Source organism: Haliotis asinina, chromosome 4 (genome assembly GCF_037392515.1).
Source record: "Haliotis asinina isolate JCU_RB_2024 chromosome 4, JCU_Hal_asi_v2, whole genome shotgun sequence".
In the NCBI taxonomy this organism is placed as follows: Eukaryota; Metazoa; Mollusca; class Gastropoda; order Lepetellida; family Haliotidae; genus Haliotis; species Haliotis asinina.
Window position 1 is genome coordinate 39,924,624 of NC_090283.1, and position 18,752 is coordinate 39,943,375.

At 39.6% G+C, this 18,752-nt stretch overlaps 1 protein-coding gene across 1 annotated transcript; it reads left to right on the forward strand.

The window, feature by feature from the left end:
* Nucleotides 1–12,785: 12,785 nt before the first annotated feature.
* On the forward strand, nucleotides 12,786–17,899 carry LOC137282478 (monocarboxylate transporter 12-like). The gene is made up of 6 exons (XM_067814234.1): nucleotides 12,786–12,902; nucleotides 13,925–14,213; nucleotides 14,843–14,986; nucleotides 15,856–16,002; nucleotides 16,293–17,195; nucleotides 17,399–17,899. Exons 2-6 carry the CDS (start codon nucleotides 13,967–13,969, stop codon nucleotides 17,569–17,571), a joined length of 1,614 nt encoding a protein of 537 aa, XP_067670335.1. The 5' UTR covers nucleotides 12,786–12,902; nucleotides 13,925–13,966; the 3' UTR covers nucleotides 17,572–17,899.
* Nucleotides 17,900–18,752: the final 853 nt, after the last annotated feature.

Genomic DNA, 18,752 nt, shown 5'->3' on the forward strand with positions numbered 1-18,752 from the left:
CAAGTCAGCGAGCCCCACATTCCCGATCCCGTTAGTCATCTCGTACAATAAGCATGCAGTGTCTCGAACCAAGAGCTTGATCCTCCTGTATTCCTCATTTTTTTTTGTAAATATGTCGAGCACCGGACGTACCTGTGTGTGTCTCTTTAGCCTCGTTTTAGTGTTTGACTGTACACATATTTCACAGACTGTCACACTTCCACAGCAGGGCAGTACTACATGCTCAAACGACTCAAAATGCCATAGGAAAGCAAAATAGATTTTTGTATCATCTCATACTAAAATACTGCTTTACCCGAAAATTAGAAAAATGTCAACTCACATCCCCATGTATCCAGTTCCGAAGTCTGACCAAAAATCTGTGCATATAACATCTTACTTATATAATATATACATTGCACTAAAATTCCAGAAATATGTCCTATCTGTTATACAGAGGAAAGATTTTTTTATGTGAGAATCACATAAAAACATTTTTAACTGATTTCTTGTATTTTGAGCTATCACAAACAAGGTCATGCAATTTCTAAATATATTTTACAGCTATCTATTGCTTTTTGTTTCTTTATCATGATTAGTTTTACGTTTTTTTATCCTTATTTACAGTTTTGTGAACATTCAAAGCGGTCGTCTCAAAGTATAGTTAACAATATATATATATAATCAGAATAATACATAAACAATATTATACAATTAGATTTTTAGCCATATTCCCGCAATATCACGATGGAAATTGGATCTTCATATAATACTAATGTGGAGAATAGAACCCGGGTCTTAGGCGTGAAGAGCGAACACTAGGCTCTCCTACCGCTCCAAACGCCTAGGAGAGTAAGTATTCTTTTATGGAACAGCATATGCAAGTAAACATCAAGTTCGTCTGATCAGTCTCATGGAGGCCACAATGAAGATTGTCTTCAGCTCCACCAGGGCGAGTTTGTTCTTATACACAACCCTCATCCGCTACCTTCCTTTATTGATGCACAGGCTATAGATAACGCCTATTATATAATTTCATTCACTGTTGGTGACGTCAATCAACGTATGTCTGCTTGCAAACCGACTCTCACACATTTCTGTAAGTTGTTGTGTTGTAACAACTGGCAGGGGCGAGAGAGATATCGCTCTTGACGTTGTTTGATCACAAAGAGCCTGGCAAACTGACAATGCTGCATACGTGTCGTGCTAAGAATACTCTACCTGACATTGGTGCAAATGGGAAAGCAATGCTTGCATGCATACACGTTCGATTTATTGCCTACGTGGCCCCAAGACATCTGATAGACGCAGTTTGTTACACACAATGATACACAGGATAAAGAAACGCGAAGTGAAAGTTCGCCTTTTTAAAATATTAAATACGTATTGTAATTGATGTGGACAACAAGCTAGTTGGCTAATTGAACCATTTCTGTACAAAAGCCACAAAACCTTGTCCACATCCATAAGGAATCTCTGATAAAAACAGTGAGTGAGTGAGTTTAGTTTTACGCCGCAATATTCCAGCTATATGGCGGCTGTACAGTATTTGACAATATCGATTTTCTCGACAAAATATCTGTTTCTTCAGAATGTTTGTTAGCACAGTTTATCAGGAAATATGTATTTACGAAGTATTTTTTGTGTTTGATAAATCTATAACCAGGGCAATGTGCTCGTAACGAAAAAACATTATTCATTAATATGTGCACTGATGCAATTATTTGCAACTACAAGGACAGAAGGTTTTAGAACGCAATACTTACTTGTTACGGAATGAGTAAGGAGCACATGCTATATCCACGTTTCCACAAGTCCCATGCGTCAGCTGTTCTGGAAGCTTGAGCTCTCGTATTAAGCAAACAACCACTTGTGAAAGAGCGTCATCCAACTGCTGATAGTACTATTTGTTCTGTTATTCTACTAACCAGCGTGTATCAGGAGCGTGTCTGACCGCGAGAACAGATTCTCCAGGTAGCGAGCACACCGGCGCTATACACAACAATTACCCCCATGAAGGTTTCCTGACAACATCCTTCAGCACTGTGTGTTAGAATGCAATAACGTAAAAAGCTTACAGGTGACTTGCACATTATCATATACTCACATAGATACATCTACAGACAAAAACGGTAATGTCATAAGGTATGTAAAAAATGTATGGCGGCACAATGGAAGTCGTTTAATTACTTCAACTGCTTTTGCCCGATATGCTTTCCAGTCATTATATGGTCCCTATGTTCCGGTCAAGCTGTCTGTGCTCAGTGTATATACCATGTGTTAATGAAGACATTCTTCTTTGCCATGGGGTCAAGGGTGCGCATAGTTGTTGTTCTTTCCGCTCTGCTGTTCAGGTGCATCTCATATATGTGTCTGGCTAGCCAAGGAACGAAACATCACTGTTCTAGGTCCCCCGGGTTCGGATTTTAAATGAACTAGTTTTATATCTGGAACTACTTTTCGTCCAGTGTGAGACAATAAGATCATTATTCAGTATTTCATTATGAGGATAGAATAACAGTATGTATTGTTTCGGCGTATACATGAACATATTGATTTGTAGGGAGTATAAGTCCCTGCATGTGTCATTCGTGGTGTTTCGCTCATGTTCATGCATGCTGTGAGTTGGATGTCGTAATACATTCTCGTATATCTGATGTCTGTATATGTCGTTCCTGTATTACGTGAGTCTAGTTTAGAGTATACGTTCCCGTATATGTGATGTGAGTATATGTTGTTCCTATGCAATGTGAGTTACGACTGCAGTGATCGAGCAAATTCAAACTGTTACTAGTTAGTGAGGCTAGTGACACCCACAAAGTCATGTATTGTGAAGAAACAATAATTGGCTTTAAAGATCTGCTCCGGAAAAGAAAAATGTGTACTTACGCACACGGACGGTGTCAATTTTAATACCACCGCAAACGCGTTACGGTGCATAATTATCTTCATAATGAATTATCTTAAGGAAGAATCCTCCACACAATCATTGGCTGCATCTGAGAGGCTGCCATTGCCAGCATGGCAGCTGTAACAGCCAGAACCTTGAGCTGTTTGGGACTTACCATCCTCTGCCTCATAAGCATGTAAATCTATCTGCTCATCATCTCTGACTTTCTCAGATTTCTGGGGCTGGAGAACTCTCCTTAGCCTTCAGGATTTTGCTTTTAACAAGTGGTGAATCCCAGGGGACATACTCTGGCACTCCAGAACAGACCAATGACGGTACTGCTAACGATTTAGTATTTTTTGTTTTGGGTGGGTGGGTGGGTGTGTGTGTGTGTGTGTGTGTGAGGGGGGGGGGGGGGTGTCGGGGGGGGGGAATAATAATGTGCAATTGAGTATTTCCTTTGAGGACCATGTTGTCGCTAAAATTAACAGAAACAGAATCAGCTCCTAAATTATCACTAGCTTTCGTAAAAATTTTCGTAAAATTTGACAGGCCCGAGCAAACATCGGCCAGGCGGTTATTTCGAACACTGCTAAGTCTAAATTCCCATATATGTGAAGTATATATAGTTTGTTCCTATGTAATGTGAGTTAAGCATATCAATTCTCCAACATGTGATGTGTGTATATTCCGTTCCTCTATAAGGTGAATGAGTTCGGAGTATCAATGTGATGTGTGAAGATGTTTCGTTCTGCTATGACGACGTAATACACGTGGAGGTCAATTTATACAGCTAACAGGACTCATAGAATACATATAAATAAATATATAAATATATATAAATATATAAATCTTTGTTTACTGCAAAATTATTGAAATAACTTAGAAATGTATAGACACTTATTATGCAAAATTGTTTTTGATACAGACTTATTTATAAGTTTATTATGTGTAAAGAAATAGCAGTGTATATATAGAAATTACGGCTTATATACGCTTCAAAAAAGGTATAGGTTCATCAGTATTTTACTTACAATCAAAAATATTTAGGAGGTTTAACGGAGTCAATCAGGGTTGATATCATATTATCGAATGTTTTGAGAGTGCATCACAATTTGCACTTCCATACAACCATAATTATTTGAAATGTGGTCGCTTTTGGTATATGGCATGTAATTTGTATGTATACAATTTTCATTTTAAACCAAACGACTAGAAACGAACACTAACAAATGTGTGATGCAAGATCAGTGTCAAAATTAATGTTCTAAGTGATTTCTTCACCTTCTTGATAAAACGTCAAAACCAAGAATGGGACCCCATGCTACTGCGCTGTGCACGTGCATATCATGCGCTGAGTTTAGGAGTGGTAATACAGGGAAATGGATGTCTGTCCTTGAAACGTTTGTTAACATTTACACTTCCTATCCAAATTGAAAGTTCATTATCCCCTATTTATTTTTGAAAAGCTTCAATCACCTTGCACCATAAACGTTTGCACTGACAAAAAGCGGACACACACGTATATCCGCAAAAAAGCACCAACCCACGCGCACATACGCACCGACGTGAATATATAATTGGAAATATATGCCGCAAGACCATGCTTTTCTGACATTTTAAAGATTGTCAGAGAAAGAAAAATATAGGTGAGTAGGTGACAAATGTAGATAATGTGAAATGGTTGTTTAACAAAACTTAAATCTTGCACCTTGTGTTTAAAAGATAAGACGAAACGAATGCAACCAGAGGTATCCTGATTAAATGGTTTAGACATATTCTGTTTCCATAAATTGACTGCATAGGAGTATAAATTTGATCTCGGGAAGTAAAATCTTTGACAAAGGGAATAAGCATTACAATTATACATCGAACCGCAAGAGCGGCGTTTCGCGCGTCTCCTCCAAGACCCGGGGTCCATAAACCACATCGGAACTGTGTTTGAAGGTCATTTCTGGTGTCCCCAACCGTCTGAAATACTGCTAAACGCGGCGTCAAACTACATTTTGTGACCCATTCGAACCGCAGGAACACTGATCGAGCTCTGCCTGTCGCACATGTGGGCATACAATCCTTACCCTCATTCGAGAGTGAAAGATTTGGCACATTCGCGATTCATAGTCCAGATCAAGATACAGTGTATTTAATCATCAATCGGTTCCTTTGGAAATAAGGTTTGTCAACAAATATATTTCATATCACCGTTTCTTTTTGTGCCGTTTTGATTCCTTAAATTAATGAAGGTTTTGAATCGGTGCTTAGTTGCATGGCATGTTAGGCTTGCCTTTGAAAGCGGGAATCAAACGTATATTTGGCACTAATATTTCCAGACCAATTAGCACGTCCAGCTGAAAAACTGTAATCCCTAGAAATAATGTATTGGCTTTATCAACAAAAGTTGTGAAATAAGTATGCAAATAGCAGTTAATATGAACTATTAACAAAAACTAAACCATCCTTACAGGTGCTATGGATAAATCAAAAAGGTAATTTGTACAGATAAGATGGACGTAAACGTGAGTGTTCTCATGAAAGAAGGAATCGGCCATGGGTCTGAGGTAAGTACATGAACTAAACACCTGCCTCGAGGTTATGACCTCAAACCGGCAGGTGTATTTTGACACGTGCAAATTCCATCTGGTTTGGACCGGTTTTAAAGTAATACTGCTGTTGTACTGACACACAAAACGAATTGTCAGAATAGCAGTTATGACAATATATGTATCCCAACATACGTTATATTTGGTATTGCATTTCATTCACCTCCAGATTTTGATATGTCCCATCTGGGATTCGAACCCACATTCTCAGAGTGAGGCACACAATCCCCAGCTTGAAGTGCACTGTATTACACGTGCTCGGAAGTATGATGGAGTAGGTAAAAGCTGTCAAACAGGAAGTTATTGGAAGGTTGTGTTTTTTTCTGAATCAGGTACAATAGTATTTTTGTTCTGCGGGGTTCCTCTGACAGGCTTCCGCCTCGGCTGAAGACGTATCTTGATCCTCTCATATACAGCTATGTCGGCATTAACGACATTATAATGGCGGTGCCGTAGTTCTATTTCCAAAACAGGATCTAGAGTCCTTCGTCTTTTGTGATGCGTTAATGAACACTTTGACATGGGACATGAGTTTTGAAGTTCCGGTTGTCTCTCTAGTAAGATTAACTATTACGTCACACAGTTGCTAGTAACTGCACACCTCATCACCTTTCGCTGTGCTGCCTTCTTAATTCTCCGTTTATGTTTTTCGGGAAGACCTCTTTCTTGTTTTGGTATTAAAGCCCTCGACCTTAGACTCTTCGGTTATACGACCCTTGAAGATCCGGTCTAGTATCATTGATCTTCAATAACACAGGCTTGTCATCAGAGGCGACCGCTGGGTCGGGTGGTCAGACTCGCTGACTTGGATGACACATATCATTGGTTCCCAACAGCGCAGATAAAATCCGTGCTTGATGCGTGATTCAAATGTTATTCGACGTAAAAACGTACTACCATGAAGCACCAGAAGAGTTCGGAATTCCCAGCGGTGTACATTGAAAATAATAGAATAGCGCTTAGAAAATCAGAAAGCGACATTCATATCGGAGGTAAGATTAGCTAAGATACATAGCGTTCACTACATGAACGCTATGCCGCACCTCCATAGGCCGCAATGGTGGAAATCTTTTGTCGCACTTTCGCGCACTCGTTACGACTATTGCGCACGAAAAACTTATATGAATGACTTGTTTGTACTTATACCTACTTGTGCACCCTAGTTTCGTTATAAACATATTCCAAAATATATATTCACAAGCCATCAAGCATCTCAGTCCATCACTCGCAAATGAGCGGCACCATTTTAAATCACGTGACGCGAAGGGATTCCCTCCCCAAAATAGTAACACACGTGTTCCACAACTCGCTGTTTGTTTACAACAAAATTTCATACATTCTTGAAAAATTAAATGGATTGTGCGGAGACTTTCGTTTCCAGTATAGACTGACAGACCCTGCTCTTTTTCATTTAGTCCAATCGCTTCCATAAAGCCAAGAAAAAGGAAAATGCAAAAAAAAATCCACAAATAGCTAAAGGCACTACTTTAGACTCTGATCCATATTTATTCCAATTTATGCTGAAAAGTAATAGCGGTTTTAGAACTATGCTCCAGAAACGAAATGATCATGGAGAGACACATTGAAAAAAAAAAAAAACATTAGGGAGAAAACACCAGGTCATGTATACTCGTGGAAAATCCCCTAAGCCTAAAAAGGGTTAAGTTAGGGATACGAAAAACAAGGGTAAGGGCATTCATTCTGCATCAAAGGCTGCTGTCAAAGATTGTTATGAAAAGTAGTCATTATATATTTGGCACTGAAACATTTTTATCCCTGGCAACTAAAATGGACTCCGTCCGTGCTTCAATGCACATTTGTCTTTAAAATCGTTATCTATTCCTTCACCAAAACTGGCACAAAGATAGATCTGGCGGTGTACTGGTTTTGATAGCCTTGGATTTCTGAATAAAATGTTTTTGCGTTTTCATGACAAGTTTGTTTGTTTTTTATTTTTTATTTTGTGTGTGTGTGTGTGTGTGTGTGCGTGCGTGCGTGTGTGTGTGTGTGTGTGTGTGTGTGTGTGTGTGTGTGTGTGTGTGTGTGTGTGTGTGTGTGTGTGTGTGTGTTGTTTCCACTTTGCTATATACACGCCAAAACATGTTAAATAAACATAACTCGTAGACATATTCATGAAGACACTTTTGCCATTGCGGGGAATATTGATGAGTGCGCCATAACTTCATGAAATCATAACGTTTGATTCAGAATAAACTTCATGTACAATTTCATATACTTATCATTATTAAAGTTCTCAATATAAGTCAATAAAATTTGCACCTTGAAAAGTATACTTTTCTGAACTAATACTTCAATGATAATTTGGAAATCCTGCTATGTATGCTGTCAAAAAGGAAGGGGTACTGTCATATTTGCAAATGGAATTTCTTCAACTGACCAAACAAGTAAAGCGTTCTGTCCAGTGGTGTGCGAACAAGAGTTAAATATGATATTTGGCATTGTGAAGTAATTTGAAATACCCTAACCTTTTAACAATTAATTTCTAGATGTATCCACCTCATGTTAGCATTTGTATATACTTGACTTTCTGAACTGAGACTTCATTGAAGTATATAAGTGACTTAAGAAATAAAAACCTTTTTCATCAATGATATATGAACAAGAGTTTAAATATTATATTTGCCTTCGTGCTGTAATTTGAATGATCCTTCAATTGTTTCTTAGATGTATGCACTTGTTTTGGTATTTGTTTATAATTGAAACATGGGTGAAGGTGGGTGCTTGAAACCTAACACAAGATGGAAATATTAGAAGTGATATTCAAGGCAGTAGAAATGTGAACATTTTATTTTTTATTTATTTTGAATGCATAAATGGAATTTAGAGATAATTAATTCGTTAACTCATTAATAATTTAATTCCTACATTCAATATGTCTTATTAGTAAACTATATTTTGTAGTCAAACTTTTAGGAGCAGTACAGAAACACCAATGCACTGTCAAGGTGGCAGCAATGATCCAATATAATGAATATTGAAGAAAGCAGTGAAAACTCCAGAGCAATTCCTTTCAAAACAGTTGTTGAAAGGGCTGGGTGGTCAGTCAGTCTTGATTGGGAATGAAAGTCCTTTATCTAAAGATGTATGAACATTTGTTGTAAACAAACATCGAGGTTTGGAACACGTGTGTTACTATTTTAGGGAGGGAATCCCTTCGCGTCACGTGATTTAAAATGGCGCCGCTCATTTGCGAGTGATCGACTGAGATGTTTGATGGCTTGTAAATAGATATTTTGGAATATTTTGATAACGAAACTAGGGTGCACATGTAGGTATAAGTACAAAGAAGCCATTCATATAAGTTTTTCGTGCGCAATAGTCGTAACGAGTGCGCGAAAGTGCGACAAAAGATTTCCACCATTGCGGCCTATGGAGGTGCGGCATAGCGTTCATGTAGTGAACGCTATGTACCTTAAGTAAGGTAAGATAATCCGCCGGGGCAGCCGTGTTAGTAACGTAAATGCTGTGTCATTTTGTTTTGTTTTTTTTGTGTGTGTTTTTATCTTTTGTGTGAATGGTCGACTGTTGCATGGGGTGCGAAAGGTTATCAGTTTGTGAATTAGCAGTTTTCAATCTCTGTGAACTGACGGCTTGAATCTGGTGTTCTCATAGCTGTGAGATTTACAACATTACTAACAAATAAGAAATAAAAAAAGATGTATGATGTCGCTTGTAGCAACGACGAATGAAATAGAAAGGTACCTATACCATTCTCACCATTCTCATGTTTCCATAGAATGATAAAAGTGTACATAAGCTTGGTTCATCTTTACTTTGAAGGTTAATAACTACACGTATCAGCAGTTATCAGCATGGAAATGAGAAATCAGTTCTAAAGTTTTATGATATCTCCGATACTTCGCTCAACACGTGCACAAGAATTGTAGTAAAAAGGAATGTATGTCACCCGGGTGCTGCAACATGCATATTTGTCTGTTCTTCATCAAGTAAAAATAAGAAGAACCAAGTTCCAAGTTAACGATGTTTGACTCTTAGTGTCCTCTTACTCCGTCTTGTTGGAATGGAAAACCAACATAAAGGCAATATCGATCTTTCTGAGATAGCCAGCTAGCGTTTTGTAACCTCACCTCCAGATAATACAGTTTGACGTATGATATCAAACTCCATTTCGGTACTTATGTGTTTTACATGTGCGTGTAAAATATGTTTTCGCTAGTTGATATATTCGTCGCATCCTTACTATTCATATCACGAATACGCAGCTTTAGCAAGACAAATACCTGTTACACACCCACTGTCGTTTACAATGACGATGACTGCATGCATGATATGTATGCATGTGTTACATGTGAAATGCGTCGTGGTACATGCAGTATGTATCCAACATAAAGCTCGTCGCGACTGCTGTTAAAAGCCTTGTCAGATTTGTAAAACGCTTTTGTTCTGGTAACTAAGTATAATACTAAACTGACGTACAAAATAAAGTACACGCCAAATTCAAATCAGATTTACAAATATCAACGCTGGTTTAGGAAATTAATCCCCATACAAACTTGTATGTACTACAAGTTGTTTTCTGGTCACGAGAGGGGTCGGGGGCATGAGGTGATGTAACTTCGGACTCAAGGAACATAGACAAACAAACATCTAGGGCACGTCAACCCATGGGCCCCGAGTATGGACTCCTGGAATGGACATTGTCTCAGATACAAACAGAATGAGGCAAAAATTAACCAAAGCGCGACAATGCAACAACACGACATTTCACCCATTTGTCGCATTGTCGCATGTCGCGTTTTAAATAATATTTTCCATTCCTCTAAAGGGCGACACAGCGACAATTTTCAAGGTCAAACTATGGGGAGTTGTCGCATTGTCACCCTTTCTAAGATGTGTGACAAAAACGCCTTAAAGTTTACGTGCGACGATGCGACAACGCAACAATGTCCCTTCTCGGATTCAATGCTCGAGCCTCAGGGATTTTGAACTGTTTGCAGCATCGGTATCGGATCGCACCCTTCAACCAACCTGTGTGAGTCGAATTTCCCATTTTGTTGTTTTTCCCTCTGATACTGTCTCAGTCAAGTTGCCGCGGTGTAATATCCCCTCTTAATATTCACAGGGACCACATTTGAAAGTTTTGTCAAAATGTATTTATTGGAATGTGAGACAAATATTTCCTTAGCCACAGCTATATTTTGTAGACACGAAAAGCAGATTTAGAGTTATCTTCCTTCCATCCATTTGCATTCGCAAAACATAGGTAATTTCCTTGCATTATGCGTAATTCAATGTTATTCGAGATAAAGCAGCACTACCACGACACACCGAATGAGTTGACATTTGCGTTGGGTTACATTGAAATGTACCGTACTTGTAAGTGGTGTTTAGTGAGCGTTTAGCCAGTCAGAAGACGACACTTGTGTGTGAGGTAAGATAATACCTTTTGTTATATATCCTTAATCAAACTCTTGAAGCATGTATTATTACTGTTAGAATATGCACATCTTACGCAAACTTAATTTTGCACATTCATGTTCTTTTTTAATGAAGATATCTCTTTGGTTAAACCTGCCTGCATTGTGCTGCGAAATAAACATAACTTTATGCTTTACTTGTAACCTCGACACTTCTACATAGTTCTATAAAATCAGTAAATGTACCATAGCGATATTTTCTGTTCCATTATTGTACACGTATGGTTGTGTACATGGGAGGAATATGTCTGTACGGCGTCAGAACATAGATGATATAATATTACATGTCATGCGAATTATGTGAGTGAGTGAGTGAGTGAGTTAGTGAGTTCAGGTTAATGTCGCACTAAGCAATATTCCAACTATATGGTGGCGGTCTGTAAATAATCGAGTCTGGATCAGTCAGTCCATTGATCAACAGAATGGACGTCGCAACTGGGTCAACCAAGTCAATCCACTGATCAACAGCGTGAGCATCGCAACTGGGTCAACCATGTCAACTAAGGCAGCGAGCCTGACCACCCCATATCGTTAGTCGTTTGGTACAAGCATGGGTTAATACAGATCAAACCCGGATCTTCTCTGGTATGTAAATTCTGTGAACGGCAAGAGCTTCCGGGCGGACACGATCCTTTTCGAGAACACATTGTGTAATCTCTGTTTTCGAGAGGATCATTCATGATTTTCCAAGTCTTTTTTCGCAATTCAACGTATATGTAGTGTTGCTACGCTGTAGACAGAAAAAAAACACGAAACGAAAATGCATTCGTTTTAGCCTTCATCTAAACACTATCTTGTCTCCTTAACAAAGGTATCTACAGTGAAGCACGATCGGGTAAGGCACGTTTGATGTCACGTTATAATATGTAACGAACCTAGATAAATAGATTCGGTTAACCCACTCAGAATGTGCGTCAGAGCAGAACAATAGATGACCATTCTTCAGACTTGAAATAAATAGTTCTCCATTTAAACGTGACCTTATGCGACTATCTTAAATTTGTCCTGGGCCCAGATTTTCGAGGCTCACTAATTGTCGCTAAGACAGTCGTAATGTTAATGTATAGCACATACGACCATCTTAGCGCCAAGAGAGCTTCGAAAACCTAAGCCCTGGAGGTATATTACAAATATTTGAAAAGATTATCTGTACTCTTCAAAAAGGTGGAACTGTACTTTCAATGTACAATTGTCGACATATGGGACAGAATGTTGATCCAAAAATAATGGGTGTTTTGAGAATGCATCACTTTATGAATTTCATTCACAGCAAAGCTGTTCGTTCAGTTATCCCCCTTGTCAGGTGACTGGAGTATGACATGAAAATTTCAGGTTTACAATTTTCAGTCAGTAATGTGTGATTTGGTCCTGAAAACCCTGACCCTGCACAAATGCAAAACAATTAGCGTACATAAATGGTCTACAGTGATTATCAACCTGCCTGAAAAACGTCAAGATTCATAATGGCACCCAATGCATGCGTAGGAGGCTCTGTAGGATTCACTGTGTTTGTGTGTGGTGATACCGTGAACTGGAGCTACATACGCAAGATGAATGTCATTGTAACGTTCCTCAATGGGTTTTATTTCTACCAGACTTTACAGTTCAGGTTCCCCTATTTTGTTCTAAGAGTATGTCTACCTTTTCCAAAATGTAAGAGGTGGGAAATCGTTCTATCACTATCTATAATTGATGCGCCCAACGAGTCGAATATTCCATTTCTTGGGTGAATACATACTTAACATTTGCGTTGACCAATATAAACCGAATTGTGGCTACACTGGCAACCTCGGTGTTCTCAGATCACCAACTTGTGAGTCACGACTACCAAAGATAAGACGAGACCTGCGCATTCTCATTCTAGGTCACGAGGCTGAAGTGAAACCAACACGCCGCAACAACATGTCATGTATTGCCATTTCCCTCGCTCACTCTCTGAGGCCTGAGCTAGGAGTGAAACATTCATACGTTCAGGTATGACACAATCCACTGTATCGTCAGCGTACCCACACATACATATATTACTGAGTAATTATTTGCATTACTTTACGAATTACTCTGATAACTTTAACATTCGAGTATCGCTGTATCTGTCATTCACAACTGGATAATAGGATAATATTATTTTTTCGGTTGGTGTGATTTTATTGCTTTTCAGTTTTACCAGAAAATAATTCTCCTTGAAATTATACTATCGTATACACGTAGTTGTGTACGCTGGGGCCTGGTCGAACTAATGTCATAACTGTAACAACAATAACACCCAAGAACCAAACGATTTATGATAACATAATGGAACGTTGTGGGACGTGTTGGGCGAACTGTCTAATGCCAGGATACTGATCCAGCGAGCTTGAGGTGCCGGGATCGAGCCCACTTGTGACCGAGTGTGAACTTTACGTGCAGACTCTTTCAGTGTTTTTACAAGACCTAGTGTACAGTACGCAACCCCAGTGTACTGAAAACAACCCACAAATCCGTGATATTTATAAGATAGATGGTCACATGAATACGTGCATTCACATAACATCAGCGTGAAGTAAACGTGGACAAGTACGTACTGTCACTATGTATCCTCGTCCGCCAAGCTGTGAATAGGTACCTCATATGGATGGGAGAAAACCCAATAACCCAGTGCGCCCAGGGTCTGGAATAGTTGTATGATCCCCAGGAAATTGAGATTGATAATAAGATGTGCCTCTGAGACTGACATACAGTGATCGAGGGGAAAACAGCAGCGCCTTCAGCATGCATGTGTGTGGTGTGTTTTGTGTGTGTGTGCGTGTGTGTGCGTGTGCGTGTGGTGTGTGTGTGTGTATGTACGTGTGTGTGGCTGTGTGTGTGAGGGGAGGTGTTTATGGTGCGTGTGTGTGTGGTGTGTGATGTGTGATGTGTGTGTATGTATGTATGTGTGTGGTGTGTGTGTGTATATATGTGTGTTACAATGATAAAAAACAATAATACAACAATAGTAATTAATAATAATAACGTTTCAGATAAGGAGATAGACACTGATTCGGTTTCCCAAAGCATCCAAGATGGAGGACGTCAAACGCAATTGTCATGAGACAGTAAGCTCAAGGAACATGCCCTCGGTTAGTGACAGTGTAGGCATTGAAGATGTGGAAGGAAACGTAAATACCGTAACGGAACATGCTGTCGACGTTGAGATGGGGCAAGATGAAGCGGAAGGTCGTGCTGAAGGACAACCCCCTGTAGATAATGATGAAGATGGTAATGCTGGATTGCCCATAGACCGTGGATGGGCCTGGGCTATACTTGGAGGTATACTCGTATTGTTAAGACAATATACTATACTCATCCTTAACAGAACGCTGCAATGGCATAAGTATACATTCAAAGAATAGAGACGTGGATCACTTTTAACACAGAAGGGAATATGTGTATGTGAAAATATGCCTACGTACTTTAAGTCCATCATTTCATCATAAGATAGCATTAACAGATTTATTATTTGAAGGTGACGGAACAAATTTCATGGATGATCAACTTCTTTATTTTCACAATAGCGGCGTTTCGGTATGGATTCTCATACCCTTTTCATGCTTGAAACCTCTAAAACAGTTTGGAATCCATACCGAAACGTAGCTATTGTGAAAATAAAGAAGTTGATCATCCATAAGATTTGCTCCGTCACCTTCAGCTCAGCAACTTCTAAAATGCCTCTAAAACAGTATAGATATATTATATGACTGCGATGAAAATCTATATCGACGTCAACGATAACACACAAGCACACAACTAAATTCCGTCTTAACCACTGAGTTATATCCGACTCAGTGCATATGCGTATAACTGTTGTGGTATATTAAAAGTTAGCATTGTTTATTTATGACAACTAAACACAAATAATGTACTGATCAAAACAAGATTTCTGTTATATGCCGTTTCAGGTTGTTTTCTAAACGCAATGCTGATGGCGGGGTACAACAGGTCTATGGCATTGTTCTTTGTGGAGTATCTAGATATGTTTGGTGCGTCCTCAACCACCACGACGCTCATTATGGGAGTGAAAGCAATGACAAAGAGTATGATGTGTAAGTATATCCCTGTATAAATTATGTTCAAAATACACCAGTTCATAATGAGACACAAGTGTGCCCTGTTTCGCTAGTGACAAAGTTGTAATAATAATATGTGCATTAATATAACCCAAGCTACCTGCTAGGAGCTGGACGGTTAAAGTCACATGACCTCTCCCACCGGTTACCCATTTTCTGCTGGATGAACAGAGGCAATTTTGAACAAACTCACTTGCCTAAGGTGAGACCACGTGTACCACATGTGCTTCGTTGTGGGGTAGGACTGAAGGAGTCAAGCTGCCATTCACCCATCCAAGGACTTTCCGAGCTCAACTTTGCTCAACTTTGCTTAACGTTGCTTAATGTTGCACCACCAAAGTATACCCGTTCCAATTCGCATGCTGTCCGTATGCTGAAGTATAGCTGCATTTGGTGGGACTCACTCACATACTCCTTTAGCCACTAACTCCTTCACTCCCTCACCCGCAATCCCATTTACTCATTTTCTCACACGTCATTATTGACACATCATGCCCATCAAACGGTAGTGACCCAATCTGAGTAGCAGATTTGGGTATGACATTACATTGTATTTTACTGCACCACCAAGGACGTCAGATACAGCTGCATCTCTCAAGTGTCATCAATCGTCAGACACCATGTTTTGGACATTCAGGACTAAAGACACATATCTGAATATAGAACCAGCCTACAATCAGAACCTATGCAATCATATTTCAGTTGCGTTAATCGCTTCTCAAGTTGATCTCTGGATTGTCTGGCCCAAACTCGAAAATTTACAGAACATTGTTGAGTCCGGTGTTAAACAAGAAAGCAAACAGTTATAATCAATGGTAACATGTCTGATGGTTTAATACTTCTAGCCCTGGTTACGATGCATGTTCTTCTGGAGTTTCTGGGGACCAGGAAGACAGTCATGTTGGGAGGATTTCTCACTGCGTCAGCCATACTTTCGGCCACATTTGCCCCCAACATCGAAGTCATAATATGTGTTCACAGTGTTCTTGCAGGTATATGTTAAAGTCTGTTTTGTTTTCACAGTTGTTGTATTTAAAAGAGTTAGTGAACGACGTCGTAGATGGCAATCTGCAGCATACTGGATATTCCTCTTTCGAGTTAACTGCTGTGTTCCCAAACGTCATTGACGTGTACTTGACCTCCATAATCTATCGTCGAATTGTTTGTGTGCCAGCATAACAAGAGGAAGTGTACAGTGTTTGTGATTATTACCTATATCCTATTTATATCTTTGTGCTAATCCTAAATATGTTATGATCTCGTTCTCATTAACGTCTTGCAGGTATTGGTCATTCAATGATACACGCACCTGCTATAGTGCTGGTCGGCAAATATTTCAAGAAACGCAGAGGTCTCGCTACCACCACCGCAAGTACAGCCATTAGCTGTGCATCAGGACTGTTCCCAATATTTTCACAATATCTCCTTGACGCATATGGCCTCCGTGGAACGTTGCTCATATTTGCCGGCCTCACAATGAACATGTGGGTAGGCGCATCGCTCTTCCGTCCTCTGGAATTTTATAGAAAGAAATCCAAGATGGCTGAAATGAGTGACATCAAGCGACCCCAAACCAAAGACCAAATGGAACTTGATGACAGTCGCCCTGATGACGGTTCAGTGCAACCTAATCGACAGTGTGAAACCGATACTTTTAAACCTCGGGACGGACCCAAACGAACATCTGTATGCTTGAAGAATGTGAAAAAAATATTGAAAGCTTTTGACTTCAGTCTGTTTAAAAAGCCAATGTTTCTGCTCATCGTTGCTTTTTGCCATTTTGCTGTACTTGTGAGACAAGTGTCAACGTATCTTCCTGCACGGTTGAATGAAATGGGATACAAACAGTCCGAGGCAGCATTTCTTTTGCTCATCGCAGGAATTCTCGACTTCATCAGCAGGATTTTATACGGATTTTTAGCTGATCTGAAATATCTTCGTGTCAGTCAAATAATGGCCATTGGTCTCTTGGTCTCGGGCTTGTCATCTCAATTTATAATGTATTACACAACATACCCTTTAATTCTTACCTACTGTGTGGCGATTGGCATCTTCGGAAGTGCATATCAGTGTCTTATACCAGTGATGGTGGTGGATTTCATGGGCGTCGACTATATGGCAAAGACTATTGGATTTACAGCTTTGTTCCAGGGATTCGCTATTTCACTAACACATCCCATTATAGGTATATGAGTCGACATTCATTAAAACGTCTGATAATTTTTCCAGTTTTAGTAAAGAAATTAGTCGATAACAAAATGACAAAATTCAACGAAAAATGAAATCAAAACCCGAAATGTTGTGTCCAAAAATGAAACCTACATTAAATATTTGTCACTTTGTATGTCATTTATGAAAATAATTGCGTTGACTCGTTGTATATTTCAGGAAGTATACGTGACTTGAGCGGATCATACGTAGCTTGTTTTCACTATCTGGGATCAACTGCTTTCTTTGCTGCGGGACTGTTGCTGTGTGAACCCATAGTGAGAAGATATGACTCCAGAAGAAAGCGTCACCCACGAACAGAAAACGATGAGTCTACAATACCATTGAAATGAACCAAATACTATAATTAATGTCCATTTAGATGGTATTTATTGCGTATATATCAATGCTTCAAGGCATAAACGGATGGATAAATCATTTTGCTAGAAGTGTTAACACAAAATCGCAATCAGTATTGCCGTTATGGGAATATTGTTGAAAGAAAGGGTCAGCTAGAGATTGCATGGGTCCATACCACAGCAAGATATACATGAGTTCGTCAAGACGGTCTGTCTGAGTATATCGGTAAAGCAAGATTCCATAGTCTTTATAGCCTGTATTTGGATTGTTAGAGAATTTGGTGTAAAAAGACGCCGCTGACATTGATGCAGGCTAACCTAACATATCATACATGTTGTCTGTCTCTCAGCCTCTGAATACATATGTATGTATGTATGTGTGTGTGTGTGTGTGTGTGTGTGTGTGTGTGTGTGTGTATGTATGTATGCATGCATGTATGTATGTATGTATGTTTCATAGTAACAAGCAAACCCAACCCATTTCAATTGGAGTGAGCGAGTTAAGTTTTACGCCACTTTTAGCAATATTCCAGCAATACCACGGCGGGGGACACCAGAAAATGGGCTTCACACATTGTACCCTTGTGGGGAATCGAACCCGGGTCTTCGGCGTGACGAGCGAACGCTTTAACCACTAGGCTACCCCACCGCCCCTTCAACTGGAAAGGAGCCACAGAGAGAGCAGAGAGCTGAACTTGAGGAAATCTAGACTTTCTTCATTATGGGCTTTAGCACTGCAAAGATAGCTTGGCAGAAGAGGAAAATGTGGTCTAATGTTAGTAAGTGTGCTCAATCATTCAACCGGGCGAACAATGTCTACATGTCTACACGAATGTGGGGCTGTTATTTTGCTAACATCAAAATGAAGATTTCCAACAGACAGAAAACTGATTCGCCGACCTGAATGACGTAATATTATCCCAGATGAACACATCGATGTGGTTGACGTCAATCACTGGAGTGTTTGGTCTGACCAGTTCTAGACAGTTTACCGGTTTTCACTTGAGCCCTTTATAGAGAACCATACATGTAATAATGGGTATTCAAATGGCTATTCTGATTGTTAAGCGATGGTATGGTGGATGTGGTGGCAGCGGATGCCCCTGTACAACAGTATGTTATGAGGAGTTGGCTCTAATACCCGCGAGCTGTATTTATCAGTTTCCTTGGACAAA